The following is a 12,519-nucleotide window of genomic DNA, read 5'->3' on the forward strand; positions in this document are numbered from 1 at the left end:
CAGCTTTGCAATTACAAGGGAAATATTTATTATTACTAAAATTATGAATAGCTCTGTTATGCATTTCAGAGTGGGAAATGGCTACGGTGGTTGTTGAAGTGACAGATCCTCTCTGTCTCCGAAGTCAGGTCAGGAAGCAAGCGGCTGCCTCTACTGGTGAGTCTCGCAGCTACAACAGAACGCCTTGGAAAGAGCTGCAGAGATCCTGCGGAAGAATCCTTTAATGGACTTCTTCTTCTTCTGTTTCTCTACGCTGGAGGACTCAGCAGTATCTGGGCCTGGACAGGGAACACCATCACACAACAGGAGATGATGTCACACAACCAGCACTGTCCATTTACTTGAAAAGAGTATGAGTGTGTGTGTGTCTCTCTCTCTCTGTGTGTGTGTGTGTGTGTGTGTGTGTGTGTGTGTGTGTGTGTGTGTGTGTGTGTGTGTGTGTGTGTGTGTGTGTGTGTGTGTGAAATGGTGGGAGAGCCAACTAAAGTGGGAAAGCCTAAATGAACAAAAATGATCTGACAATATATCATGAAAATATATCATGATCTCACTTCCACAGTTGAGGGGAGTAACTGAGTTGGTCTTCTTCTGTCCTTTGGCAGCAGAACTATGTGTGACCTTGGTGACAGCATTGGTCTTCTTTCTCATCTGGGATGGAAGTGAGACCAAAGACAAACATAATTCCTTAAAATGATTAAGTGTTTTACATTTTGTTGACAGGAAATAAATGAGCAAAGTCTAGTTCAGGCATGGCACTCTGGCAGCGCGCGTCATCCGCTCATTACCTACACCTGTGTTAGCCTGCTCAAGCCCATTGAGCTACGTCCGATTAAGCGGCATTCAAAGGCTGCGCAGATACACACACACACTCACCCCTGGTTGCTGTATGATCTGTGCTGCTGCCAACCTCCACCCTCCCCTTCTCCCCCTTGGTGTCTGTATGTTCTATCCATCAGGGGGATTATATCTCTATTTGCTCCCTGCCTCATATTCTATGTATGTATGTTGCTCGTTAATGCTGCTCGCTAAGGTAGGGACTGGGTCTCCTAGATACATACACTGCCAAAGTCAAACCTATTTCCATGTCTATGGTTATCAATACATGCTCAAATCTGATATGTCAGTGTCTTGACTGAACGACATTAACTGTAACTATCTATCTAATGTCGTGGCATGGTTGTAGCTATGTGGTAGAGCATTTGGCTGTGGATCAAGATGTCAGAGGTTCAAATCCTCCGTGTGTGTGGCTTTGAATAAAGAAATCTGCTAAATAACTACATCTACTCTTTACTACTCATACATAATGTATTCTACAAATGCATACTTTGAACCCTTTCTTGTCCTAGATTGCGTTCAGGTCAGGTCTACCCAGTGCCAGTGTGTGTGGAGTTGTTTTCAGCTTACCAAGGTGAACCATCTTTGGAGGCCGGAGGGTTTGGTCTTTCTTAGATGGTCCAGATTGTCCCCATCTGGGCAGGGGTCCAGAGCCATGGAGCTCCTGGAGATGGAGGAGCTGTTGGAGGTTTGGGAGTGCAAAGAGGAGGATAAATCTGAGGTGGAGGAAGAGGAGGAGTGACAAAACCAGGAGGTGGAGGAGGATAAATCAGAGGTGGAGGAAGAGGAGGAGTGGCAGAACCGGGAGGTGGAGGCGGATGAGGAGCTATCGTCAGAAAGCTCAGATCCGTCATCTATCCTCCCATTTCTTCTGAAGCAGGAGCTTCCATTGGCCTTTTCCAAGCCAGCAGAGTCCTGAGCATTCTCCTTCTCCTCACAAGCTGTTTGAAAACGGACGGTAACATCCCACACAGCAGGAGGCAACCAGGAAAGCTCCTGGACCTGCTTAGAGAAACCAGAAGCTCCATCATCCTTCCCATCTTCCTCGATATTCATTTCCCTGGCAACGTTGATGGCCTTGGTCAGGCAATCTGACATTTCTTCGTTGTTGGGGACAATGATATCAGCATTCTCCGACTGGCAAACTTCCTGGTTGGTGAAACCTAAACTCAACCCTGGGTTGGGACTTCCTGTTGTCCCTTCCTCGTCAGTGGCTTCAGAAGAGGAGCTCCTAAGGAGATCCGCCAGCCTGGCCATGGCCTCAGCATCAAGGCCTAGCACAACAAAACACACTCACACTGTTAAGTATCCTATTATTATTATAGCTATTTCCTATACTTTCCTTTAAACAGTGATTGACTTTGATCGCTAACATTAATATTAGAGTTATTAACTATACCTACACTGTCATTCAGCAGTACTGTATCACTTACAACTCCAGTTACACAGTGTTACTAGTTGCCTGAACTCCTGAATTCCCTTCGGGGTCAATATAGTGATTGAGTAAAAAATGTCTCTACCTTTGTTGACCATGGCCATGGCTTTTCCTGGGTCATTGCAGGTACAGTGAAGGACATCTCCCACCTTTAAGGTTAACACCTCAGATATGGCCTCTAGTGCCCCCCTCTGGTCCTGGCTGGCAGAGGAAGATGGCCGCGGTGTGCTCTGTGAGATGTTTCTACCAACAATCCCTTGGCTGGGGCCCGGCGGAAACTTGATGGACCAGTCCAGAGACGAGTCGCTGCTGTCACCGTCATCTAAGGATGCATTGCTGTCGGAGTCAGCCCTGTCCTCCTTCCACATCCATTTAAGGTGATCTTTCATCGGGACACGTTCGTCCGGAAGAAAGATGACCAGGCCAAGGAAGTTCTCCATCAGTTGTTTGAATGCCAAGTGGAGGAAGTTGTACATCAGAGGCCTGAAGAGCTCCCAATCCAAGCACTGCTTTGCCTCCCAGTTCTGGACGTTGGGCTGGGAGTGACAGCGGCATGCCGAGGGAAAACGTCCCATCTGTGTCTCCGGGAGCAGATTATATATGTGAATAATCAGCTCATCGGAGAAGCAGTCGATCCTCGCCTGCAACACCCTCGTACCCGTGCTTTGGGACACCAGCAGGCGGTCCAGGTCGTACTCTGCCTGGTCGAAGGACGAGACAGAGGAGCCATCGTCACTTTCGCAGTCTTCGTCATCAGTGACTGATCTGGAGGCCGAGTGTGCCATCTGCACAACCGTGTCCAGCATTTTCTGAGCAGTGAGGTTAAGGTCGTGGCAACTAGCAACACTGTTTGCCTCACTCCTGGGACTAGGGCTCCTAGTGGCTGACTTAGAGGAGAAAGGAGTGGTCTCCTTCTGCTGGTTCTCTTCCTCCTGCTCCTTGCTGGCAGAGCTGCACTCCTCCTGCTGGGTGTAGAGAGGGAGGCTTTCCTGACACGAGAGTGTGCAAGCCTCCTTCTCCTCCCTTCCCTGGACCATGTTTCCCAGCAGCTCTCCCTGGCTACTGCTGCTGCTCCTCCTGCTTCTCAGAACACCCTGGGGGATGTCAGGTTGGTCTGAGCCCTGAGAAGAGGCCCGGACCTGGGACTGACGAGAGGATGAACTCTCCCTCCAGAGGTCTGGAGAAGCCACAGGGATGAAACATACCTTCTCACTCAACACCCCAGAGCGGACTGGAGACAGCAGATCTGCCAAAGAAGATCTGCTGCTCATGGAGACACAGCTGCTGTGGGAGGAAGCGGCACACAGCAGGTCTTGGTTGAGGTGATGGACCTGGTAAAGGGCCATGGCGGGCAGCACTCCCTCATTGACCACATGGAGAACCCACTCCATCATCTCCTCTAAATGCTTCTCCAGCTCAGCTATGTTCTTGTTCTGAGAGAGAGAGAGAGAGAGAGAGAGAGAGAGAGAGAGAGAGAGAGAAAAACAGGGCGCAGAGAGAAAAGAGAGAAAGGCAGCGTAAAAAAAGGGGGAGGACGTTAAATCGCAGTACAGATACACATAGTTATTGTCAAGCTGAGTAAAAAAATATTGTGTTAGAAAATAAACATCTTATCTACCTTTCTCAACAGGACCGTTTTGATGAGTCTCCATTGACTGTAAGAAGAAAAAGAACACATTTGTCACACTCTCTCTACAGTACAATGACAACTAACGACACATTGTAACATTGTGTTCATCAGGGCAGTAGCCTAAAGAGGACGTTAACAGGGACACTTACGAATGGGACATAATAGCTTCAAACAGAGACTGGGGCGTGGTCTCCCGGGTCACTGGGTCATCCAGGGTGGGAGGTGAAGACGGTGGAGACTGAGCCTGAGGTCGGCGTGTAGTCAGAGGTGGAGACGGAGGTGATGTGGGTGGAGATGAAGGTGGAGGTAGAGAGAAGTTTGTTCTCTCCCCATCATCTGGTGTGGACCTGCACTTTAGGGTCTTGGGTTCCTCTTGGCTGAGTGGCACAGAGGCTGATGGTCTTATTGGTGGAAGAACACCTACATGTAGAGGAGAGTCACAGTGTGATTGGTGGATCCCTCTCTTGATAAAAAGGGATCATTCAATCATGAATGTTGTACTTTTGATACATGAATAAACCAATACTCACAGTAGCTGGTCTGGGACATGGGAGGCATCTTCACACATGCACCACCAATCACCTGCAGGCAAGGCAAATGCTTAGCAAGGCATCATAACAGAGAAGTTATCAGAGTTGGAGACGAGGTTGATTGGGTTGAGGGGAGTAGTTGGTGTCTGTAGTACCCAGTGAGGGGATGAGGGCCTTTTACTCACCATCCTGCCTGGTCCTGCCAGTTTCCGGGCCAGGTGTGAACCTTGTTCAGCAGCTGGCGTACGGCCTCCAGTGCCCACATCAATCCTCCAGGACTCTGCCTGGGGCCCCTTGTTAGCCCCTCCAGCTTTGTCCGATCCTGCAGCCTTCCTGCCAGCCTTGGTTTTGCGGCCGGCCTTAGTGCATTGAGGAGGCAACAACATTATTAATGGCAAAGGTGGATGTTACATCACCATACTGACATGCTTGTATTGTATGCGTCCTCAACTTCCTCTCCCAACCTACTGGTCCATAGAGTGACACTGCTCACGATCAGAAGAAGCTCTGATAAGTCCCACAGGCATAGATTAAACTCTTAAATTGGTCATTCTGTGCCACATGGGTGAGGCATGTTTTTCCAAAGCACTAACACTTTTATCAGAATTATATAATATTGTATTGATGTTAATGTTACACTATCTGGTCAAAATCAGATGCCATTCCCTGGCTGTAACCACTGGAATACTGTTCAACTACACTACACTTCTGATTCTGGATGATCTGCTGCACTTACTTTATGCAAATACTATTAGCGTCATTTTGGATCAAATGAGTGTGCTCATTGAATATATTATCAAATGTGTAGAGTTTCTACAGGCAGCTGTTCTTACCTGGAGGAGGTCCTGCTGTTCTTGAGACTTCCTGTCATGGGGCTGCAGGGGAGGAAACTTCAGTCCAGGCTCTGACCAACAGGGTGGCAGGGGCAACTGGGAGGCAGTTGTGTCACGGAGACACGCAGGCTGGACACACACACACACACACCATGTAAACACACGTGCACACAAACAAGGTGCGGTAGGTGGAGTTGAGGTTACAATTAGCAGTGAAACACGACAAGAGAGAGAGAGAGGTGCCTCGAACAGAACTTTTGTTATCTTTTGATGAGGAAATATAACTTGGAATTATGAAATATGACTAGGTCAGGTCAGTGTCAAACACAACTTTTAGACTCACAATAAATAAAGAAATTATTCTCAGTAATCTAGAGAACCAAATATTTTCGTGTTTGAATCGTTGTAGCTACTTCAAGATGACCAGCCTTACCTTCTGTTTACTCCTCAATGCTAGTCTTTTATGTTTTGAGATGTCATCCATGTTTTTGCACTTGGTAAGGATGACAAATTAAGAAATCACTTCTATAAAATGAAAAGTTTCTTTGCCTACGAAGCATTTTCTTTCATCACTGACATATTTTACTTCTTAGGATGAATTATTATCATTTGCTAAAGTGCGTCACAATCTCTGTATGCGTCATAATGTCCAGACTGCGCGGTGTCTCTCCCAAAGCGATGCGACAGAAATGTGCGATTGCAAGTTTAAACTAGAGAGCATACAATTTCTGGGGAAATTGTGAGGGTGTGCTTGTGGCTGCCCCAGCTTTCCATACACTCCTGGTGTTTACATATTTCAAAAAGCATTTAAGTGTATGACTACAGTTCTGACCATTGTGTTCCCTTGATAATAAGTTTGTAAAAATGACATGCATCACTCAGATGGAGGAGAGGTGATACTGGTTGGTTGGAAGAGAAGGAGGCCAAATGTAGCTCATGAAGATGCAGCGCTAGATAACTTATTAAATTGTAATCAGATATAAACAACTTGTTGGTTGCCCTATTATGTCCTATTATCCTCCTATCATCGCCCTATTATGTAATTTGAACGCCCTGAACGGCATCATTTGAGTAATGAGGGCAAGCGTAGGCTTATTGATTACTTAAAAAACGTTAAGTTTCATTATGCATCATAGAGGAGCCTAGTTAGAGAAGGATTTAGCAGTTTAATATTAGAAGCCTATTTTATTAATAATTTTCAGAGTAACCTCAAACCTTTCTTTTGTTTCTTTGACCTTACATTTTCTTTGAGGGCTTAGTGGTCTCGGTTTAACATCATTATTTATAGCGACATAATTACCGGACACTGTTAGCTCGCAATGTAGACAAAGAATGCCCCTGCAACAAAGTTGTAACTTGGTAACAAGTAGCCAGCTAGAAACCGAGCAGAAGTTTGTAGCCATATAAAGGCCTATAAATATAGGCTACTTGATTTGGCTGCAAGATTCGCTGATTTTGAGTGTCCAAGATATGATGGATTCTGATCTGGATCAACAGTCTAGCCATGTAGCTAAGGCTTGTCCGGGAAGAGTACATTTTTTTTTTACGGCAAGTCTGGAAGATCAATTTAGGCTATGCTACTTGCCCCGATGCACTGGACAAGTTATTAAAACTCAAACAAAATAAAATGCAATGTTAGGCCTACTTCACGTTATGTGCCACTCGTTACGTCTATCGATTTTATTTGAGCCAATTCTGCATCAGTAAAACCACCAACCCAAGATCTCTACAGACCAGCTAATTTCCTGCTCAACACTTCAACGGGGGCTTATTACTTGAAAGATGAATTAGGCTATTTACGGTCGTCTCAGTTACACCATGAGGGGTGGGAAATACTGTGATTTGCTTAAGAAGGCAAATGGCTAGTAAAACATAACATTTCATAATAATTTCAATAAATCAAGCAGCGCAGCAAGACCCAGTAAAATGTATATCCTACAGCTAAGCAAGGCTGAAGCAGGCTGACATTAATTATTTTCATGAACAGACAAAGTTTTGACATTGACAAAGTTTAGGCTGTGGCAATGAAGTTCAGGTTAGTAGTCAGATACTTTCACCTATTGAAAAACTTTTGAGTAAGGGGAAAGCCAAACATGTTCCGTCGCCGTTTGACTTTCTAAACATCTCTAAAGAGATGTTTTTGTTAGCTACTCATTAGTGTCTGGGGTAGGCTACAGCGTTGCAGTGAGCCGCCACACTGATTTGAAACCACAGGTAATGGTCATTTCACCAACAAATCGTTTATTAATGTCAAAATAAATCCTACAACAAAAACGTATTTGTGAGGAATGTTTATTTTAACGATTGAAAACAGATGCATCATGACCACTGTAGTATGTGTTGCCCAAGCAACAGAGGCTAATGTCATGATGCTAATGCTTCAGTGAAATAGTAGACTACCGTTTCCGAAAGTATATGTGGGCCTACTTACTTAATAATATCAGCTAATATTGTACATTACATTTCACAATTATGTTTCACACCACAAAGTAAAATGATTAAATATCACCCTGGCCTCTTTGCTTGTGGCGTTTCTGCAGCTGCCTTGCAGATTAGTATCCCCCAAGTTAACAGATGGGAAACTAATGTTCTGCTAGAGATAGTCACGCGAGTTTTCGTGACGTTGGTGACGTTAGTGGCGTCAGTGACTGTGGCTAGCAAGTTAGCCACCGTTAGCTTCACTTTTTGCCACAAAAACGTAATTTCTACTTAAACCGTGCAATGGAACATAAATCCCAATACAACCAACGCAATCGCTACCGAGACGAACCGTTTGACATCGCCGTTGTCTATGTAGTCCAAATATTGAGGCATCCTTAGGGGGGCGAAAAGAAACAATAAATAATAAATAATATATATGTGAGATAACAATGGTTTGTGCTCGCCGAAGGCAAGCACACCCCAATAAACTGAAGTTTTTCAACTAAATTGGTAGGGAAATTGTTGTTGTGTAACAGTGTGAGTTGTACAGCGATTCTACGTCCTTTACCCAGGGCTATCCAACTACCATACTGTAAGTCGCTCTGGATAAGAGCGTCTGCTAAATGCTAAATGACTAAATGTAAATGCTACTTTCACGTTAACCACACAGTGAGGAATCAGCTTTGCTGTTAAAATATAAAGAGTGAAGCTTTATTGACACGTGCACGCTACATGCACGGGTTGCATGTCAATCTCATCAGCGGATCTCATTGGTTATCACATTATAATTGAGAGCCCATTACTGTTACTCGATTTGGCATGACCACCAGACCCTAGAATGTTCAGCACCTCTGCTGCGAATGGTGGAGGACAACCAAAAGTCCCTCCCACACAGCCCTGGATCAATCATTGTCCACTGCAGGAAAGTTCCGGTTTAGGTTGTATGTGTGTGTGTGTGTGTTTGTGTGTGTGTGCATGCGTGTATGTTAACCAGTTGTGGTCTCCTGCCCCTCTCCAGTGCCAGGCATTGGTAGAACAGGTTGCTTCATCACCAGCTGTATCAGTTGTCAACAACTTAGACACTAGGTGGACATGCTAAGATTTGTATGCTGTCTAAATCTGGACAGGTGCTCGAGCACCCTGCACCCCTTCCAAACCCCACCACCCCCACCCCTACCAATTGTTCTCCCTTCGTTAGCAAATGCTTCCCGTCCCTCTGTCTCCATTTTACTGTCTCTCTTATCCCATCCTCTCTGTCCCCCCTCTTCCTCACATTTCACTTCCTATTTGACACCCCTCCTCTCCCTAGGGGTGGTACGAGTTTTTCCTTGTCTTCTTTGAGGGATTAGGTTGGTTGAGGGGCAGTTCTATGGGCGTATGTGAAGCCCTCTGTGACATGCTTGCGTGTATAAAGGGCTATACAAATACATTTGATTTGATCTGGGGCACTACTCGGTGTGCGGCACAGTGATCAGCTATTCTACTTCCTAAGTCCCAGTTCTCATAAGGTTATCTGTTATCAATGTTATTTTCTGAAGCATACATGAGGACATCGAGACAAATGTATATGTATCTTCATGGATATGTTAATTCAATTGTAATATGTGACTTTATTTAAAACGTTTCTTCACCTTCAGTTTTATACAGAAGTAAAGTGTCTGTGTACTTTAATTGTGCCACACAATAATTAGCCTCTGCGTGGCTGCAGTCCTGATATGGAGATGTCACAAGCCTTAACACAAACAGCTTTGCAATTACAAGGGAAATATTTATTATTACTAAAATTATGAATAGCTCTGTTATGCATTTCAGAGTGGGAAATGGCTACGGTGGTTGTTGAAGTGACAGATCCTCTCTGTCTCCGAAGTCAGGTCAGGAAGCAAGCGGCTGCCTCTACTGGTGAGTCTCGCAGCTACAACAGAACGCCTTGGAAAGAGCTGCAGAGATCCTGCGGAAGAATCCTTTAATGGACTTCTTCTTCTTCTGTTTCTCTACGCTGGAGGACTCAGCAGGATCTGGGCCTGGACAGGGAACACCATCACACAACAGGAGATGATGTCACACAACCAGCACTGTCCATTTACTTGAAAAGAGTATGAGTGTGTGTGTCTCTCTCTCTCTGTGTGTGTGTGTGTGTGTGTGTGTGTGTGTGTGTGTGTGTGTGTGAAATGGTGGGAGAGCCAACTAAAGTGGGAAAGCCTAAATGAACAAAAATGATCTGACAATATATCATGAAAATATATCATGATCTCACTTCCACAGTTGAGGGGAGTAACTGAGTTGGTCTTCTTCTGTCCTTTGGCAGCAGAACTATGCGTGACCTTGGTGACAGCATTGGTCTTCTTTCTCATCTGGGATGGAAGTGAGACCAAAGACAAACATAATTCCTTAAAATGATTAAGTATTTTACATTTTGTTGACAGGAAGTAAATGAGCAAAGTCTAGTTCAGGCATGGCACTCTGGCAGCGCGCGTCATCCGCTCATTACCTACACCTGTGTTAGCCTGCTCAAGCCCATTGAGCTACGTCCGATTAAGCGGCATTCAAAGGCTGCGCAGATACACACACACACTCACCCCTGGTTGCTGTATGATCTGTGCTGCTGCCAACCTCCACCCTCCCCTTCTCCCCCTTGTTGTCTGTATGTTCTATCCATCAGGGGGATTATATCTCTATTTGCTCCCTGCCTCATATTCTATGTATGTATGTTGCTCGTTAATGCTGCTCGCTAAGGTAGGGACTGGGTCTCCTAGATACATACACTGCCAAAGTCAAACCTATTTCCATGTCTATGGTTATCAATACATGCTCAAATCTGATATGTCAGTGTCTTGACTGAACGACATTAACTGTAACTATCTATCTAATGTGGTGGCATGGGTGTAGCTATGTGGTAGAGCATTTGGCTGTGGATCAAGATGTCAGAGGTTCAAATCCTCCGTGTGTGTGGCTTTGAATAAAGAAATCTGCTAAATAACTACATCTACTCTTTACTACTCATACATAATGTATTCTACAAATGCATACTTTGAACCCTTTCTTGTCCTAGATTGCGTTCAGGTCAGGTCTACCCAGTGCCAGTGTGTGTGGAGTTGTTTTCAGCTTACCAAGGTGAACCATCTTTGGAGGCCGGAGGGTTTGGTCTTTCTTAGATGGTCCAGATTGTCCCCATCTGGGCAGGGGTCCAGAGCCATGGAGCTCCTGGAGATGGAGGAGCTGTTGGAGGTTTGGGAGTGCAAAGAGGAGGATAAATCTGAGGTGGAGGAAGAGGAGGAGTGACAAAACCAGGAGGTGGAGGAGGATAAATCAGAGGTGGAGGAAGAGGAGGAGTGGCAGAACCGGGAGGTGGAGGCGGATGAGGAGCTATCGTCATAAAGCTCAGATCCGTCATCTATCCTCCCATTTCTTCTGAAGCAGGAGCTTCCATTGGCCTTTTCCAAGCCAGCAGAGTCCTGAGCATTCTCCTTCTCCTCACAACCTGTTTGAAAACGGACGGTAACATCCCACACAGCAGGAGGCAACCAGGAAAGCTCCTGGACCTGCTTAGAGAAACCAGAAGCTCCATCATCCTTCCCATCTTCCTCGATATTCATTTCCCTGGCAACGTTGATGGCCTTGGTCAGGCAATCTGACATTTCTTCGTTGTTGGGGACAATGATATCAGCATTCTCCGACTGGCAAACTTCCTGGTTGGTGAAACCTAAACTCAACCCTGGGTTGGGACTTCCTGTTGTCCCTTCCTCGTCAGTGGCTTCAGAAAAGGAGCTCCTAAGGAGATCCGCCAGCCTGGCCATGGCCTCAGCATCAAGGCCTAGCACAACAAAACACACTCACACTGTTAAGTATCCTATTATTATTATAGCTATTTCCTATACTTTCCTTTAAACAGTGATTGACTTTGATCGCTAACATTAATATTAGAGTTATTAACTATACCTACACTGTCATTCAGCAGTACTGTATCACTTACAACTCCAGTTACACAGTGTTACTAGTTGCCTGAACACCTGAATTCCCTTCGGGGTCAATATAGTGATTGAGTAAAAAATGTCTCTACCTTTGTTGACCATGGCCATGGCTTTTCCTGGGTCATTGCAGGTACAGTGAAGGACATCTCCCACCTTTACGGTTAACACCTCAGATATGGCCTCTAGTGCCCCCCTCTGGTCCTGGCTGGCAGAGGAAGATGGCCGCGGTGTGCTCTGTGAGATGTTTCTACCAACAATCCCTTGGCTGGGGCCCGGCGGAAACTTGATGGACCAGTCCAGAGACGAGTCGCTGCTGTCACCGTCATCTAAGGATGCATTGCTGTCGGAGTCAGCCCTGTCCTCCTTCCACATCCATTTAAGGTGATCTTTCATCGGGACACGTTCGTCCGGAAGAAAGATGACCAGGCCAAGGAAGTTCTCCATCAGTTGTTTGAATGCCAAGTGGAGGAAGTTGTACATCAGAGGCCTGAAGAGATCCCAATCCAAGCACTGCTTTGCCTCCCAGTTCTGGACGTTGGGCTGGGAGTGACAGCGGCATGCCGAGGGAAAACGTCCCATCTGTGTCTCCGGGAGCAGATTATATATGTGAATAATCAGCTCATCGGAGAAGCAGTCGATCCTCGCCTGCAACACCCTCGTACCCGTGCTTTGGGACACCAGCAGGCGGTCCAGGTCGTACTCTGCCTGGTCGAAGGACGAGACAGAGGAGCCATCGTCACTTTCGCAGTCTTCGTCATCAGTGACTGATCTGGAGGCCGAGTGTGCCATCTGCACAACCGTGTCCAGCATTTTCTGAGCAGTGAGGTTAAGGTCGTGGCAACTAGCAACACTGTTTGCCTCACTCCTG

The 12,519-nt window shown here is 45.9% G+C and overlaps 2 protein-coding genes and 1 long non-coding RNA gene across 3 annotated transcripts; all 3 read right to left on the reverse strand.

The window, feature by feature from the left end:
- Positions 1-150: 150 nt before the first annotated feature.
- LOC146234524 (uncharacterized) lies at positions 151-3,698 on the reverse strand. Its single transcript, XM_084688574.1, has 4 exons — positions 2,355-3,698; positions 1,405-2,108; positions 552-648; positions 151-278 (listed from the first exon to the last, which is right to left on the reverse strand). The coding sequence occupies exons 1-4, from the start codon at positions 3,661-3,663 to the stop codon at positions 151-153; spliced, it is 2,238 nt and encodes a 745-aa protein (XP_084544700.1). The 5' UTR covers positions 3,664-3,698.
- Positions 3,699-4,616: 918 nt separating this feature from the next.
- On the reverse strand, positions 4,617-6,176 carry LOC146234525 (uncharacterized). The gene is made up of 3 exons (XR_014741540.1): positions 5,696-6,176; positions 5,263-5,391; positions 4,617-4,788 (listed from the first exon to the last, which is right to left on the reverse strand). It is a non-coding gene; the product is annotated as an uncharacterized LOC146234525 (long non-coding RNA).
- Positions 6,177-9,384: 3,208 nt separating this feature from the next.
- On the reverse strand, positions 9,385-11,424 carry LOC146234526 (uncharacterized). The gene is made up of 3 exons (XM_084688126.1): positions 10,791-11,424; positions 9,938-10,034; positions 9,385-9,704 (listed from the first exon to the last, which is right to left on the reverse strand). Exons 1-3 carry the CDS (start codon positions 11,316-11,318, stop codon positions 9,577-9,579), a joined length of 753 nt encoding a protein of 250 aa, XP_084544252.1. The 5' UTR covers positions 11,319-11,424; the 3' UTR covers positions 9,385-9,576.
- Positions 11,425-12,519: the final 1,095 nt, after the last annotated feature.

This window comes from Hypomesus nipponensis, chromosome 23 (assembly GCF_054491055.1).
Source record: "Hypomesus nipponensis isolate SF chromosome 23, ASM5449105v1, whole genome shotgun sequence".
Taxonomy (NCBI): domain Eukaryota; kingdom Metazoa; phylum Chordata; class Actinopteri; order Osmeriformes; family Osmeridae; genus Hypomesus; species Hypomesus nipponensis.

Bases quoted from the DNA above. Each gene is read 5' to 3' on its own strand.
- LOC146234526 (XM_084688126.1), bottom strand. From the start codon at position 11,318: ATGTCAGATTGCCTGACCAAGGCCATCAACGTTGCCAGGGAAATGAAT. The intron at 10,035-10,790 runs GTAAGCTGAAAA...CTTCCATCCCAG, and splicing joins TCCAAAGATGGTTCACCTTG to ATGAGAAAGAAGACCAATGC. The intron at 9,705-9,937 runs GTGAGATCATGA...TTCCCTGTCCAG, and splicing joins TACTCCCCTCAACTGTGGAA to GCCCAGATCCTGCTGAGTCC.
- LOC146234524 (XM_084688574.1), bottom strand. From the start codon at position 3,663: ATGATGGAGTGGGTTCTCCATGTGGTCAATGAGGGAGTGCTGCCCGCC. The intron at 649-1,404 runs GTAAGCTGAAAA...CTTCCATCCCAG, and splicing joins TCCAAAGATGGTTCACCTTG to ATGAGAAAGAAGACCAATGC. The intron at 279-551 runs GTGAGATCATGA...TTCCCTGTCCAG, and splicing joins TACTCCCCTCAACTGTGGAA to GCCCAGATACTGCTGAGTCC.